A 17,352-nucleotide genomic window follows, 5' to 3' on the forward strand; every position below is an offset into this window, starting at 1 on the left:
ATAGAGAACATTCTCCCTTTAATAAATGAAATAATTCTTTTATTTTTTTTTTTGGTAAACAAAAAAATGGAATAATTCACTTCCTCTGCTATCACAACAGGGGCAGAATGACCACCATGCTCCCCATGTATGATGAAAATTCCATCCTCTTTTGTGCCACAACGTGTACTCTCATTGGTTGGCGCATGCGGCGTGACCCCTGTGTCCCACCCAGAAAATAACATCCCTTTTAAAAATATCCTTTAAGATCCCATTTCCTTGGCTGCCTAGAGGGTAGCAGTAAAATTTCGTCTAATCTTAATCCTTATTCATTATGTCGCTCTAGGTCCTTACTGATATGATAAATATAACAGTATTATCACATCGTCTTGTATCCATTAAGATGCATGACCTGGACCACTAGTATCATGCATTTTCTTTACTGATAATAGTGTATATTTTTTTAAGGCTACTTTGAGAAACTATCGTTCTATTGTCACTAAATTTTGTGTCCTCTCGAGATCACAAATTAATTATTATAAATCATTGGTTTACTTCAGTCCTAAACTTGTTCCTCAGATCATGATGGAATCAATCAAAATACTAGGAAATGAAATCCGAAAGAAAAGCGATAGATTTTCACATAACTTTATTTTTTTAGAGCTTGTAATCGAAAAGTCTTGTAAATATAGTTACAAAATGTAGGTTTCATTGATCTTTTGCTGTTTTAGTGACTAAAAGGAGAAAATCAGAAAATGGTCAAAAAGAGGAATTTGTGCGCATTCATGATAGATCCCAAATACCCTTGCTTAGAGTTGGGGTTAATTAGAATTGATGTTGGTCAATTCTAATTTGAAAAGATAAATTCTGTGACTTGATTCTATCCCATTTTTAAAACCATGTCTACTAAAAGAAACTAGCAACACAAACAGTGTAATAAAGCCTTACTCCTCAAATTATGCTGGAGGATTTTAACTAATTTTTCTCCTATCAGGGTTAGGCTTTTGCAGTCTAAAACTCTAAATATTTTAGAAATTCTTCTTTTTCTGCCCCCAAAGAAAAAACAGTGCTCTATTTTTTGGAGAGGCATTTTCAATATCTTACCTGATTTTAGTAAAATGTTTTGGTGGTGGGTAGGCACTGGATCTAATAACCGAATTCGGGATGATCCATGGATCCCTATCCTACCAGGTTTTCATCTCCTTGATCGATCCCAACCCCATCCCTCCTTTTCATTTGTATCCGAGCTTATCAACCCATTCAACCATTGTAACTCATCACTCTTGCATTTCCTTTTTCCATCTTATGTTGTATACCACATAGAACAAATTCGAATTCCTCGGGTTTCTTTCTACGACCATATCTTCTGTCCTCCCCAAAGTAAAACGGGAAGGTTAAACACTAAAACTCCTGCAAACTTTCTCATCCATCATCAAGATTCTCACCCTCACATTTTCTCTTCTTTTCCATGGAATTTTATTTGGAAACTTAAGCTCCATCCAAAATTTAAAAATTTCCTTTGGAAATGCCGAAATAAAGGTTTAACTAATTAGTCACATATAAAATTTCTGAACAATCTGATTTTTCCACATATGGTTACTGCAGTATTAAAATTATTTGAAAAAAAAATAAAAATCCAAGCAGTCCTAATCAAATCTTAAGAAGAAAATGCATCTGATGAATTCATCGCAAAAATTCACTGGTAAAAGGAGAAGGAAAATTTTATGATATTTTCATACAGCACTATGATAAAAGAGAAATAGACAGGACCTATTACTCATTAACCAATAGTGAAAACCAGAAGGCATGCTTAAAGCTCAGGAATCTGTGGCTGCACAGCTTGGTTGTCAATTCTTATAAGAAAATTAAAGAACAAAACTAGCCTAAATTGGCTATCTGGTTTGCTGAGATCGACTCCTGGCTCCTGGTGAGAAGGGAAGGCAAATGTAGGCATATCGATGTCCCAAACCTTAAGAAGCTTCTGCTGAGTTGCTGGATTCATGACTGCCTGAATGAGGTTTACGAACCAGAAAGAAGTACATTGGGGTGAAGATCTCTTTCCTATACAAGTCAATTACAGTATATCAGTATCTAACACCTAAATTTGTGGTGTGACAATATTCTATTGTTAGAAAAAATTATGATACAATATACCAAAGGAGAGAAAGACTGACTACACTTTCTACTTATAGATCATGTTAACTATCCCTTTTTCTTTTTTTGATAGGTTCATGTAACTATCTCACTAGCTATTGGTCACTCACTGTCTCTAACTTTGTCACTCATGAATATCTGTATTCCCTTTCATCTTTGGGAAATTTCATTTAGGGCAGCAGATAGGTCCACCACTTTGAGCCATGGAATTTCTTTTGGCCAACACTGACTATTAGATTAGCTGCACATCGAATGGATTGGCCTATGTGCCAAATTTTAGATTCAAATTCAATCAAATACCCTCCCATGTATATCCATTTATCCTTCTCCATGCACATCCACAAAATTTATTTTGCCCACTCAGGCAAAATCTGTTTGATATGATGCAGAGGATCTTGGGTTTACACCCATCCACAAAATTTGGGTTCCATCTGATCTTGCCATGTGGCAGATATTTGGGCCATTTTGATACTTGGGAATATCAGAACAACCCATTCTGGAAAATTTTACCCTGAAGAAAAAACCAGAAAGAAAAGTCTAGTATATTTTTCTTAGCTAAGACAAGAAGATCTAGTAAGAGATGGGCAATTGTGAATGACAGAACTCTCACCTTCCACCTGCAACCAATCCTTCCGCGGCTTTCTCGAGAAAAGCTTGAACTCTTAGACTTCCTTCTGGAGCAAGGCCCACATATTCTAGGACTTTGACCTGCAAGAGGAAAGAATTCACACTTGTAAACTGCTAACAAGATCTCAGTATGGAAACAAGACAACTATATAGCAAAAAATAGCAATTTCTCTCTAACAAAACCCAACAAAGAAGAAATTCTCAAAACCTTCAAATGTTATCATAAACAAACTATAGACCACCGAGATCTTACCAAATTTCTTGTGCAGAAACGACCCAGAGGTGTTAGACGGAAATTACTTAGTGAGAAATGACGTGGATCCAGAGGTGCATACCAAGGGACAGGTGCGCCCACAGCAAGATCCTTCTCCCATATAACCTTATGCACCAAAGACCAATTATCACTCAGATCAACTTTACTACTTTGAACTACAGAAATAAAACTCAGCAGAAAGTGAAACCTCCAGTTTACTCACCTCAAATCCTGCAAGTTTTAAAGCTTCAAGGCATTGCCTTGTTGACCTGATATCTGGAAGGCCATCACCAAGCTCAATTTCTGCCTGTATCCATAAAGCTAAGTTTTCGTAAGCATGCACTGGAAGTTGAAAAGAAACATAAGCAGTTTAATATATTTATAGCACCGTATCACCTTGATTTTCTGGTGTTCTTGGTTTTTAGGATCGAAAGAATCAGTCATACACCACTCATATGCAGCAAAATATTGGCCAGACTTTAACACTCTGTGGATCTCCTTGTAGCATCCCAGCTATTTCACCAATGAGAAAGACACAGAGAGACGTCAAACAAATCTGAGCCACAAGATGGATTCAAAAAGAGGAACTAGATGTGATGTGCCACCTGACCCAAGGCATAACTATAGAAAATTATTAATCAGAATGAATATTTCAAAGGACATACCGCATCTGGTGCATGGCAAGTAGCTTCTATAGCATACACAGCATCATAAGTATTGTCAGAAAATGGCATTTTCATGAAGTCAGCCTGCATTGCCATAAAACAATACCATTAAACGGGTCGAGGACTCCGGAATTTTTTACCAATACTATTTTTGTTAGGTAAGTAAACTATAATTTTTTAACTAATATTACTTGTTAATAGGTGGAGATGGGTTTTGAATCAGGTAATGCTATGAAACCCAATAGTCTTTGCCAACTCAAAAGCAGTCACCTTCAGAAAGGAACTTTGATGGAACTGTTTAACCACTATTTATCAGGTAAATTAGAAGGTAAACATTTAGCCATAAACGCTCGCATTCCTTTAAAACAACTAGCTAGTAAAAGCACAACCCAGGAAGAAGCATTTATTCACAAATGACCTTCATTGCAAGAACATGAACACACATATAAATAAAGGAATACCAACCTTAACAAACTCACAGGTCTTGTCCACTCCTGTTATGCGATTCAGTTCCTGTGAAGCAATCAAGACTTGTAAGTGTAACTGCTACAAAGATGGGCCAAACTCATAAAAGTTGCTATCAAAATGGACCATAGATTGATTATATATATATAAGGGCCCACAACAGATTCAGAATATAAAAACAATCTATGGTGAATGCTGTTACAGGAGGGTCTGATTCCAAATCAACACGATAAAATACTTACTTGTCCTCTTGATATTTGAAATTCATTATTGTTCAACCCAGTGACGGCTGTTGAGCTGCAACATACAAGTCAGAATTCTAAGAGCTTTCTCTTGGTAACATCAAGTTCCATAAACATCTGAACTTCTCAAACCTTCTATAAAGACACAATTATTTGGAACTCTTAAAATAATAGTGGCCAGGCACCAACACCCTCTCAACATCTATATAAAAACAAAGAATGACACAGAGGAGATGAAAACGAAGGAGACACAAGCTCGAAGTACGTAGCGGCTAATTGAATGACATAAAAACAAATGCTTCTTTTTCTTTCAACTTACTTTTGTAAGAAAAGCTATTTAATATCAGTTGTTAGTGTGGAAAAAACAGTCAACCTACACATTGACCAATGATCATTTTACAGTTAAGCCAAGTTAGGACAGTTTCAGTAATGTTATGTCCAAGATTTAATTCTTATAATGCACCAGACAAGTTCTGCCCTAATACCTAACAAGGGCTATGGTTTCAGATCTCTGCAAGCTAGTCTTTGCACAGACTAATAGTTAGGGTTACAACAACAAAATTGTAATGCACAGACCCATGGTTCCATACCCAAGATATTTTTCACAGACAAACATGTAAATAAGTTAAAAGCAAAATTCTCACTAGCCCTTAACTAACATTAGAATGATAAGCATCTTTTCAAATGAGAGTTCTCAATTTCTTGTCAAGGACGGACAGATCTTCAACATATGATTCATAATACAAGTTACCTAAATCGAGAAATTTCTCTTAATGGCCCTCCAATTCCACAACCAACGTCCAAAACCTACAGTCACAAGCCAAATTATAACTTTGTTTGCGCCAAATCATAAAAAGTCTAATGATTGTGAGATTTTCTTTTCACATTTACACTGAAAGAATAGCTGAGTAAAAGCAAACCTTTTGTCCAGGTTTCAAACCTAGCTGTAAAGCAAGAAAGTGTTCGTGTCGCTTGATGCTCTCTCTAAGTGACTCCCCATTCCATCTACAAAATGTGGTTTTAATGTAAATCCAACTTGCGCTAATTTCCCTTATAGAAGAAAAAACTGGGACTTTTTAATCTAATAAAAAAAAAAGGGAGGGAACCAACCTGTGTGCAAAATGGAAGGATTCTCCCCAGCCAAATTCATAGAAACTAGTAGAGAGATCATAGTATTTGTTAACCTGAAACCAAAAAGGACACAAAAATGCTCTTGAAATTTTCAACAAGAAGTTATCTAAACAGGATGTTAGCAAATTCCTAGCAAAAGCATATAATACTGCACAGGCCACCAATTAACAGCTACAGTAAATTTTATGGTCTAATAGAACCTGGGGAATCGTGCATACAATTTCATTGTGTATGAACAGTCTAATGGAATCTATCTGTTCCTCTATGTGCATGAATAAGACAAATAGAAACAACCAAAGAAACCTAAGTGTTAAAACAAAGCTAAGGACAATAGTAGTTTATCAAGTAAAAGACAATAGCAGATTACCTTTAGCTCTTTGGTGCAGGGATTTATTCAACAGTTAATCATAATCTAATTCAAATTCTAACACTAAGTCTGTGCAGTGTTCATCAGAAAATTTACCATTTTATTGTTACCACAATGTTCAAGAGAGAGAGAGAGAGAGATTGATTGTAACCATTATGCATTGTTCATCAGAAAAACAGTCCATTACTATACTTATCAGATGATACTAAGAATGGTGAAATTCAGGCCTAGACCCAAGTCTAACATTCTCAATCCCACGAAGATTATTAAGAAACTAAAATGCTCAAAGAATATTATTTCGATGGAACGCTCTTTGTCCATTCCATGTGAACAACCGATAATTTTGTTCTAAGATCACAAAAAAGACTTTTCAAATTCACAAGACTTGCTATTACTGAAGGGGCGTGGGGGGGGGGGGGAGAAGAAATGCTCTGCAATATATTGTGCATGAAGCTGTTTCAGAAACACACTTAAAACAAATTCAAATCTGAAAGCTAAAAGTAGGACACTAAAAATTTGTAATAAAATATTTATAATCAAAATGAATAAGAAATAAATAGGAAAAAAAATCTCACACCATATCAGTGTAGTTAGCTTTTCTCTGTTCCTCGTCCCCTCCGAAAGAGGCATGATACTTCTCATACCTATATTATACACCAAAATTATGTCAAATGAGAAAACACAACCCGCAACAAAAACATGAAGAAATCACATTAACGTAAAAAGAAGTAACTCCAGTGGAGTTTCATCACATAGAATCTTTCGAAGGATTTTTTTTTTCATTTAAGATGGCAATAGCATAAAAGAAGATCTCTCTTTAATAAAAAAATCAAAGTCTGATCTGATAAAGGAAGAATACAAGAATGCAATCATATATTCATATTGCAGCACACAAGGCAGGGTCTCACAGAGAGACATTTCCAGATTCTTCAGACTTAAAGATCATAGAATATTGTAAGGGATTTCAAGATCAGATCTTCCAAGATTTCCGATTCGAAGAAAAAGTAAAATTTTCATAAGCTTTGACATACTTCAAATGCCGGGCTTGAACTGATTCATTTGCTCAAAAAGAAACGAGAAGAAAAAGCGAACATGCATTGTGAATCCCACAATTAAAAAAAAAAAACAGAAAAGGAAAAGAGAATATACTGATCAACAGCAGAAATAACTTCTTTCTTCTCAATCTTTCCGCCCACACCAGATGCCAGATCCAATGCGCCTGATTTTGACATCTTGCGAATCTCGAACACCAGAAGATCTGAAAACATTTCAAATGTGAATAAACAAGTCAAACCTTTTTCTCATTTTGATCCAAAACTCCCAAAAATGAAGCCAAAAATTAAAAAAATAATAATTAAAAAGATCGAAATACACTGTAGAGTGTAGAGAAACACTGCTTCTTCTCTAGGACAGAGACAGAACGAGCGAGAGAAAAAAAGAGTTTGCGTTTTGAAGAAACGACGCCATTAATGAAACAGATGAGATCAGGAGAGCTTACATGAAGAGGATGAACTAAAAAGTACCTGAAAGTACAAGAATGAGTTCCTTCGTAGCGGAGATGAAGGGAATTTAGAGAGAGAGACGAGGGTGAGAGAAAGAGAGAGAAAGTCTCGGCAGAGATAGAGCAGAACAGAGTGTATTTTCCCTTGCTAAGGTAACCGTAACCATTGAAACAGAACACTCTGGTCCTGGGTGGAGGAATATAGTCAGTGGCACGTTAGTGTCTGCCACGTCATCAAGTCACGTGCACAACACGACCGGAAATGTTTCAAAATGGGTGTAAATGTGGAATCCGGATCAGTTACCCCTCCATGGGGCGTGGGTCCCACACCCCATAGAGAAATCAGATCTGTCCCCATCCGTTCTCATGTGAATATTAAATCTGAACTCGTAACGTGTTGTTCTATCTATGAGTGGTGCAGTTATAACCATTGAATTGGAATCTTATTCTATTAATGATTTGACAGATGGGAAGGAATGAATGTGGTGCGGGTCGGGTCCGGTCCGGGCTTCATCATTCAATCTTTACCTTAAACTGACTAATAAACTCTGAACCATCTGGTCCCTATGAATATGATTATGATTTTACGTGGGGCGGACCAGCACGGTATGTGGCCCACTTGCCCGCTATCCTACCCCTTTATTTTTAGGGCACTGGGTACCCATGGACCATGCCATGTGCAAAGTTTATTTATTTATTGTAAAAATAACTATTAAGTGTTAAAAAATGAGAAATGGAAACTAAATGGTGTTGCCTGGGTGTGTACCTGTGCCCAAACACAGTCCAGCATGAAAAGATCGATTTTGCCCCTAGAAAGGTAGAAAGAACCAGGGGTAGTGCTGGGCTTTCGCGTTGGATTGTGTATGGGTATAGGTGTACACCCAAACATAGCACCGGTTAGCATTTTTTCTCCCTAAAAAATATGCAAAATCAGAGCTAGAGCAAGACATAACACCAACCAATTTGCTTTTCTTGGGAGGTTTTGCTTTCGAAGATCTTCCAATATCTATCTTTTTCTCTGAATGTGAAGCTATGAGGCTAGGTCTGTTGCATATTTTGGAGTTGGAGATTCATGACTGTGTGGTGGAATCTGATTATGATGAATTAATTCAATACACTAGGCATCTCTCTAATCCCCCATAGGAAATATTACTTCTCATGCATGACATTTGGAGCTTACTTTCTACCTTTCATTATGATATTGTTATATGCATGTTTAGAGATCTGCAAACTCTTCTACATTTGGATCATCTCCTTACGATTCATCGCTTTGTAAATGGGTGGGTATGTCCCCTTTCTTTGGGATGCATGTACTTGAACATGTTTTTCACTATATTTCTATTGCATAATTTTCTCTCTAACAAAAAAATATTTTGCTAGCTCTAGATCTATTGGCTAATATATGAGCGGCCTGAACTATCTATTAGGGTACCTAATAAATACACATACGATAAAAATGTTCAAAGGATGAGCTAATATTGAACAATATAGAGAAAAGTTTCTATGGCCAAGTGTGAAAATTTTGTTTTTGGAGTTATAAGAGCCAAAACTACTGAATCGATCCAAACTTCTCAATGCTTGATGTCTTGCCTTGTTGCTTCTTGTAAGCCTTGTGCAATAGTTTGTGCAATAGTTTTTCCTTCAGCTTCATTAGTAGATTCTATAGGGCAATGGTCAAATACAAAATATGTAATCCTTATTCTTTTGGAATAAAATTGATGCCCAACCAGATTCTTTTTGTTTCAATCTTAAAAAAAAAAAAAAAAAAAAAAACCACAAATAAAAAAAAAAAAAAAAAAAAAAAAAAAAAAAAAAAAAAAAAAAAAAAAAAAAAAAAAAAAAAAAAAAAAAAAAAAAAAAAAAAAAAAAAAAAAAAAAAAAAAAAAAAAAAAAAAAAAAAAAAAAAAAAAAAAAAAAAAAAAAAAAAAAAAAAAAAAAAAAAAAAAAAAAAAAAAAAAAAAAAAAAAAAAAAAAAAAAAAAAAAAAAAACGAGCGTCTGATTTTGAGATCTCACAATTCAAAAGGAACTCATGTTTAAATCCAAGAAGAAAAAGGCACAAGAAAATTTAGTTTTGAATCTGAGTGGACTAGCAAACCAATTTTTTTTAGAAAAAGAATATCTTAAAAATAAATGCCAAAGCGATTCATTTCCAGAATGACGAAAAAGATAGGATCGATCAGTATTAATAATTCTAGCAATATTATTCGATTGTAAGCCATTATAACAACATTTCCATGAGAAGAGTTTGTCCCTTTTTAGGAGCATACCAATTCGTGACCATCTTTTGCAGTTCATGCCTTTAAGTGCCCTTTGTGATGTTTTTTTCGTAAGAATCTAAGGAGTCTAATTGACATGCTTTTATTTGTTGTCCCTTTGTTAAGAGAATCTAAGTGGTAAGTATGTTGGGACTTCGTATTGAGTAGCTTCAAGCCTCATCCTTCTTGATTTGGTAGTTTCTTTCACCAAGCCTTCCCTTTATGTTTTCTTGATTATTGTATATTGTATATGGTTAGCTCGCAATCAACTCATTTTTAAATGTCATAACATTAAACCATAATTCATTTTTAGTAATTTTAATTGTTGGATTAACGATCTAAACTTGTTATATTGGTTTTGCCATCCTATAGATCCTCCTCCTTTAAACAATTGTATTAATCATTGTTTATCTCATGATGACTAATTGGAATTGGCTCAATCAAATCATCCTATAGTCATGTGTGATGGAAGTTTTGATAAGAATACTATCATCATATTTGACCATGCATTTGTTTTGACTGATATGTATTAAGGTTATGGGACTTTTTTTGCCAGCAGCTGCGCCAGAACATGAGGGGTGGATGCAATGACCACCCGCTCTCGCACAGGCTGCCCATGTGCGGGCACGAGAGAACATTCTTCCTAAGGTTATTTAGAAAAGCTTGTCTACAATCAACCAAATGTTAAACGTAGATACCATTAGCATAATGCATCAACAATCAAATAATACAAGTTTAAGATTCCAAAGTAAATTTGGCTGACAAGTAGTTCATGTCAAATTCTTTTTGTGAGGTGGGTAGCTAGAATTATTGTAGATTTTCAAGGGAAATATTTAACTTTCCCTTTAAAATTGGAGAAAACTGGGTTTTTAGATTCAAAATTTTAATGTTTTACTCCATGGTCCATCTAGATTGGCTTGTCGTTGGTTTTTTTTTTTTTGTTTTTCCCCACATGAAGAGCTTCTTTAGGTAAATTATTTGTTGGACAGGAAGCAAACGCGTTGGATTAGCTACTTATAATATGGGAGTATTCTCAATCGTATTCCCACTATGTTAGGACCTTGCATTATTAATTAGCAAACTAAAGTTATCAAAGTTGAATTTTCAATGACTCAAAGCTTTTATATTTCAACATGAGAAATTTAGATTTGGGCCATCAAGATCATAAAGGTACTGTGTTCCAATATAAAATTTCAAGAGTAAAATAAAGTAGGAGACAGGTTTTGGACAGAAAATGGTCGGCTCCCCTATAAAATTGTGTTTCTTCTTCTTATTTTAGAATAAATTCTATAAGTAGATATTGGGCACACGTTCAGAGTGCATCTAGGCGTAGGGTGTGCCCGGACATATGGGGCGGGACATGGGTGGGCCGGTCATTTCGCCCACCCCACATGTCTAGGTGCTCCCTGCCTCCCCAGTGCAGAGAACTTTATACCCTAGATATTATACATTTCATTTTTTTAGTTTTGACCATTTTACATTGAAACAAAAGGAACCTGTAAAGAAACAGACTAGAGACACATTTCATGAAAGGGAAAATGACCATTGAGCAGGCCACCTAGGATAGCCTTCCTATGTGGCTCACCTTAATTGTATCACACACATGGGCAAGTGATGTGGCCATTCTGACCTTTGGATAGTGAGACAGATTTGGATTAACTACATGTCAAAATTTTGACCATAATTCAATGAAATACTCCCATGTATTCACATGCATCCCCATGTCTGTCTATACGACCACTATCGTGTGTTCTCCCATAACCCTGATTTTTCAAAACTTTGTTTGGTCACTTGACAAACTTCTTTTGGGCCCAAATTTTATATGTGAGCATAGAACTTTGGGATCTACATATCAACGGACTTTGGCCCCTATATATTGAGCTTCCACATGGAAAAAAATTATGCCACTCATGAACTCTGTCTCTCCTATTTTGACCATGTGAGCCCATATAGACCCCACATGGGTGACCATTTCCTAACCCCTCATTGGTGCAACATGCAGATTCCTTCGTATTTTGTTCTTGCAGGAAACCCTCCCCCAATAATCAAGTAAGAACTCAATATAAGGGAGAATAAGATCATGGGACAGTCCATTATGGAGCACAATTAAATGTGCATTTCCTCACATCCAAAGAGGTTTTGTGGCATGGAAACTAGACTAGTTAAGCTGTTCATCTATTGATATTTGTACATTTATGCATATATGATGTACAAAAAGATATCCAATGTACATCAATAGTCCTTTTTTTCTTTTTCCAAAAGAAAAGTTATAAAAAGATGGAGAAGTTTTGATAGATAATGTTTTATGAAGAATTCCTAGGGGATACTCTATGCTTGCTTGAGTTGAAGGCTTATCCAATGTTTGCGGTAAATCAATGGAGGATTCTTGGATTTTTAAGTTGATCACTCTCTAGCCATTGGATTTGTGCTCGGCATCTTCCTTTAGTTTCTCAAAATCTTTGTTAGTTTTTATTTATGCTCAAACCTACATTTAGCATGTCTATTAATGAGGCAAATATAACTTCAAGATTTCTCTGCCTTTAGCTTTAAGTTTCTCAAAACCTTTGTTCTAGTAGGGTGAATCTTGATTTTATTTTGGTTATTGTAGAAAAAGTTGCACTACTTGGTGAAGTTTATAAAGAAAAGCATTATAAGCTGGACCAAGTTGTCCTTAAGCCACAGTGAATGAGAATCCACCGTGGGGCTTCGGATGCGCATGGGAGGGTATTGGAAGGGTATTTCGAAGAACATATTAAAACTCTTTAGTGATTTGTTGAACGTTCACTACGTGGTGAAGGAAAACTCTCTTTATAAATTATCTTGGCATTGACGGGATTGGGTTAGTGCAATTGTGAAAAAAAAAGGGTCAGTGCGATTCTCTTTTATGTCCATCTAATATCTATTACAAGAATTGGCAATAGTTTTTGTAAGCAGGTTGAGTTGTTATCTAGAGGATAGATTAGGTTCTCGTACCAGAACCATTCCCGTACGCCCTAAGGCACACAGATGGAATCCTAGTTCTTCCAAAGAAAAATTTTTCTTGATTGGTGGAAGAACTAGGCTTTTCATAGAACTTAATTGAGAAACACTTTTAAGGATACATCCTACAATTGGTGTGTATCATTCCTCTTTGCAGGATGTACATACACCTTGTATGGTTTGTTTGGTAAATTTTTGTTGGGAGAGAAATTGCTACCTGGTTGCATGCGGCACTCGGTCCCTGTGCCCAATGCAAAATGATCGCTGCGCCTTTAGGGATTTTTGCCTTTCCATGGGGGTGCGACAGTCATTTCGATCAGCCTTGTAGGTGCAAAGGCCACACACCGCATGCAACCAAATAACGTTCTTTCTCCTGTTTTTGTTAATTCAATTGGAACAAGGTTTAGAAACCAGGAGTCCTGATCCGGAATAGGCACAAAACCCCCCTAAGCCCTAGTTTTCCTACAGGATCAATCCGATCTGGATCAGCCTGATTCGGCCAATTCGACTTTTCATGTAGTATGGCCTGTTACTGGTTAATTTGGACTAGATATTTAGCAAGAAAAAGATCTAGAGGTGCAAAATATGAAATTTCATGTATTTAGAAAATAATAAACATTGTAGCTTTCTCACTGCAGTTTATAAATAGTAGCTCTAACCTTAACTGGTTTTTGGCACACCAAAGGGATTGCTAATTTGATACACACCCAGGAATGAAGTCCTACCACAGCCAAGTTTTCAAGTATACAGAAACAGAACCTAACATATATGATTTAAATGACACTTTGATTGTACTGGCTAACAACTAATGCTTAACAGATAAAACCATAACTTGATCCAAAACAGGGCCACAGAGAGTTCCAAAGTCATCAATCCTTGTGTGGTAGAAGGAACTGTAGAATGTAAGTCTTGTCTTTGGTGTATCTGCTGTGAATTTGAAACTAGCAGTCTTGAACCCACCTTTTCCATGGGATTTATAGGGGACTTTCAGGGTCTCTTTACCTGCAAAAGCTTCAACCATCATCGATCCATGGCAGCCATTCTTTGCATCTCCAACTGTGAAAGTGACATTGTAGATTTTGCCTGGAACTGTTCTCAGGACTTGGGCAATGGCGCTTTCCCTGCCTGCAACTAGCTCAACTGCTGCTTGTCCTGAGTAAACATTGAAATGCTTTGCATCTACGTATTTCACAGCTTTCGTAGATTCAATGATCCACCCTGGGAGTGGGGACGTGAGGTCTCGCTGCTTGGGGGGAAGGAGAACACCATTGGTGGAGTTATGGAAAAGATGAGGACCCTCTTCAAAATCGCCGTTCTTAACCATGTTAACTGCAAGACATTGTGAAATTATTCAGTAAAATTATCAAATTTGAGATGAACAAACAAAACCAGATCAGAGAAGAATAAAGAAACAGAGTTTGGAAGTATAGACTCTCCTAACAGAGGATCCAGATCAGAAATTTGCAAAAGAACAGAAAACCAGCAAACATAAAGAGATGATTTCACATACATTTTGTGGGCATGGGAAGGTAAAGCTCTTTAATGGCTACAACATCCAATAGAGGTCCACAAGTAGGATCTTCTTGAATGCCGGGGTTGTGGAATATCACCTTAGCAACCTTAGAGGTGGCTTTGAATCCCCAAGCATAAGTGTCACCTCCATTGCTACTGTACAAAGTTTGAAGTGGGAGATCCCCAGATAGAGGAGGCACTGAGACCCTTAACACCTCATCTTGTGCACAAGTCCTTGAAGCACCGAAGGTGAGGGAGTAAAGGGAGCCTGGTTTAACTGGTATGCTTTGGGAGATTGAAGCTTCATTGCCAAGCCTTACTGCATGAACACCATGAGCAACAGCAAAAAACATGCCACCAGGTTGTGGACCACTAGAGATGTACTCAACAAGGCCACTGATTTCCCATTTGGGTAGTGAGTGTTTCCCCTTGATGACTGTTTTGTTCAGGTTCGTTGGCTTGGGCCCTTCTTCAAAGTTGCCATTTTGGAGAAATCCTGAGAAAGAAGAATCAAGAGGATTCAGCATTGAGAAGCAAGAAAAATAAAAATAAAAATTAAGGATTTTAATTTACTTCAAAGAAAAGATCCATAACAACCGAAATCCAGAAGAAATTTGTGCAAATGAAATTTACCCAAACAGAAAAAACAGAGCAAAAATGTAAACGGAACTCAATGAGCAACATAGTACATTAAGGGATAGCTCAAATGCATAGGAACCAAAGAAGCAAAACTGAAGAAATGATCTATCGTTTGACAACAAAAATGACAATAGGTCCCTGTAAAAGACAATACTCAAACAGGAAAACAGAGTAAAAGAAGAAAGAAAAATGAAGAAACCAACCTTATTGAGCAGCACAGTAAATCAAGAACAGGAAAAACACCCAGGAGAACCAAAGAAATAAAACTGAACAAATGATCTAGAACATCAGATTTGACAAAGAAAAATGAGAAAAGTTTGTAAACTGACAACAATGAACAGAGAAACAAAGTATAAGAGGTAAAGAAAATGAAGAAACCATACTGAATGAGCAGCTTAGTAAATCAGAGCAGAGGAACAAAAGACACACAACTCAACAATGTTCCAGAATGTCACATGTGAAAAGAAAAATGAGGAGATATCTGTGAATCACAGTACCTAAACAGACAAACACAGTAAAAGAAGAGAAGGGGGGGGGGGGTGGGGGAAGCTCAATCAGAGGCTTAAAAGATCAATATGAGCTCAAAATGCAGAGAACCCAGAGGAAAAACAACTGAAGGAAACAATTTAGAACACCAAAACAATACCAGTATAGACTATGCAGAGTAGTAAAACACACCAGAAGCCCAACCAAGCAAAAGAAGAGAACACAGAAACCACATTGTAACACCAGCATACAAAAATCTAAACAAAATAACAGATTAACACATTACAGCCATGAAATGCCCAAAATCTTTCAAAAAGACAGTAACAGGGGTTGAGGAGACATTACCATCAAAATATGAAACTTTTGCTGCAAGAGCAGGACTTATGAAGGCTGAAGAGCATACAAGCAACACAGAGACTAACACCAACATTTTCCTTACAGAGATGAAGAGAGCAAACCCAGAAAGGAAAAGGGTTTGAGGTGGATTCTGAGTCTGGGGTGAGAGACAGTAGAGCTCCTGAGCTCACATTTATATTGGGAAAGATAATGGGAAAGGGGTTAAGGAGGAAAGAAGGGAAGAAAGTAGAGCTGAGATCACGCAGATTGAACCGTTGAAGAGCCATTAAGGTTGTGTAATTGTGTCCAATGTCCAGAGAGTTCTGTCCGATAGTCTCAGTTTTCCCAATTTCCAAACATAACCTTTTTAACTCTCCATGATTCAAGGTAGAGCAGAGCACCGTAGTCCTCCGTATACAATTAAGGAAAATTATGTTTCCAAGGTGGGTCCCACTTCACTCCCCTTAACTTTGAAGTTGAACGACCTTATTGGTTGCCGTGATTTGCTCTTTACTACTCTAGTGCAGATCGTTAATGTGATCCAACTAAATGAGCTTTAATTGCAGGCAAACTCATGGTCGATGCACCACATGTATATGATCTGGCCCGTTCAATGGGTGGGCTCCACCTGAAGTTAAATCTCCTTACATTGTCTGTGTACGGACGTGCAGGGTCCCACCACATGTGCTGATTTAAGGATCTTTAATTCTGTCCCAAGGATAAGTGTGTCGTGTGACCCATGGTTTTAAATGTCGGTGTATTCTTATGGGTTTTAGGATGTGTTTGGTATGCATTTTTAGAATACATTCTAGGTTGATTTTTTTTATTATTTAAAAATGCGAAATCAACCTAGAATGCATACCACAAAACCTAACTAATCAATGTCAATATCAATATCAATATCGATATTATTGGTTGCATTTTGTATCATGTCAGATTTTGCGCTTATCTTTTGTTTTGTTGAAAGTATAAGGATTGGGTCTGCCACCTATTTTCTTTAAGCTAGCAATATGCCATAATCAAATAATTAGACGTAAGAGGGCAAGAGAGCCTTTTCTCAAAAGGGGGAAGAGAGTGAATGACACATGTTGGACACCTTGATAAGCACTTGACCGCATGCCAGCCTTTTTTCTTTTGCAAAAAATTACTTTATTAAGAACCATATTAACACTATAGGATTAATATGGATCCATCATATATCGATATTTGAAACCATGATCAAAATATAACTAAATATGAAAAAAAAAAAAAATTTGGCTATATCAAGCAGGATTTGCAAAACTTGGAAATGAGATTCGGATCAAGTTGAGCTGATTTTGATTATGATTTACCTTGCTCTAATCAATATCAGACTCACAAATCTTTCATGAAAAAACAAGGGATGAGAGATCATTGTTTGGTCAAGTAGCTTGCACCATTACGGGGTCCAATGAGATTGTGCGTATGTGAATCAACATGGATATATATATATTTTTTTTAAATTTATAGTGGTTGAGGTGGTAATTTCATGTGCTCTTGTGCTATTTTTTCATTTTCTTCAATAGAATCTTTGATCCCAAACGACTATGGGTAGCCAACAAGAAGAATGAATTCTCGAAGGGATCCAATATGAGTTCCTTTCAAGTAATATAGGGACAGACTGAGACTCCTGACTTCCAATGCAAGAGCAGGATGATCGTAGATTAGGGAGGATGGTTTCGAAACACATTGGACCCCTACCTTCTTGCTTGTTGTTGATCGTAGACCGCCATAAATTTGGA

At 36.6% G+C, this 17,352-nt stretch overlaps 2 protein-coding genes across 3 annotated transcripts; both read right to left on the bottom strand.

The window, feature by feature from the left end:
- Positions 1-1,833: 1,833 nt before the first annotated feature.
- LOC122642790 (cycloartenol-C-24-methyltransferase-like) lies at positions 1,834-7,180 on the bottom strand. 2 transcript variants are annotated; one of them, XM_043836384.1, is made up of 14 exons: positions 7,033-7,180; positions 6,461-6,527; positions 5,496-5,569; positions 5,306-5,390; positions 5,137-5,192; positions 4,386-4,440; positions 4,144-4,191; positions 3,679-3,762; positions 3,410-3,526; positions 3,237-3,320; positions 3,014-3,139; positions 2,744-2,841; positions 1,922-2,040; positions 1,834-1,891 (listed from the first exon to the last, which is right to left on the bottom strand). In XM_043836384.1, exons 1-13 carry the CDS (start codon positions 7,149-7,151, stop codon positions 1,950-1,952), a joined length of 1,104 nt encoding a protein of 367 aa, XP_043692319.1. In that variant the 5' UTR covers positions 7,152-7,180; the 3' UTR covers positions 1,834-1,891; positions 1,922-1,949. The 2 variants fall into 2 exon arrangements, with proteins under 2 accessions (XP_043692319.1, XP_043692318.1); XM_043836383.1 differs by having other exon boundaries at positions 1,834-2,040.
- Positions 7,181-13,333: 6,153 nt separating this feature from the next.
- Positions 13,334-15,774, bottom strand: LOC122641347. The gene is made up of 3 exons (XM_043834557.1): positions 15,602-15,774; positions 14,130-14,627; positions 13,334-13,948 (listed from the first exon to the last, which is right to left on the bottom strand). Exons 1-3 carry the CDS (start codon positions 15,684-15,686, stop codon positions 13,425-13,427), a joined length of 1,107 nt encoding a protein of 368 aa, XP_043690492.1. The 5' UTR covers positions 15,687-15,774; the 3' UTR covers positions 13,334-13,424.
- Between the last annotated feature and the right edge of the window lie 1,578 nt (positions 15,775-17,352).

This window comes from Telopea speciosissima, chromosome 10, assembly GCF_018873765.1.
Source record: "Telopea speciosissima isolate NSW1024214 ecotype Mountain lineage chromosome 10, Tspe_v1, whole genome shotgun sequence".
Taxonomy (NCBI): domain Eukaryota; kingdom Viridiplantae; phylum Streptophyta; class Magnoliopsida; order Proteales; family Proteaceae; genus Telopea; species Telopea speciosissima.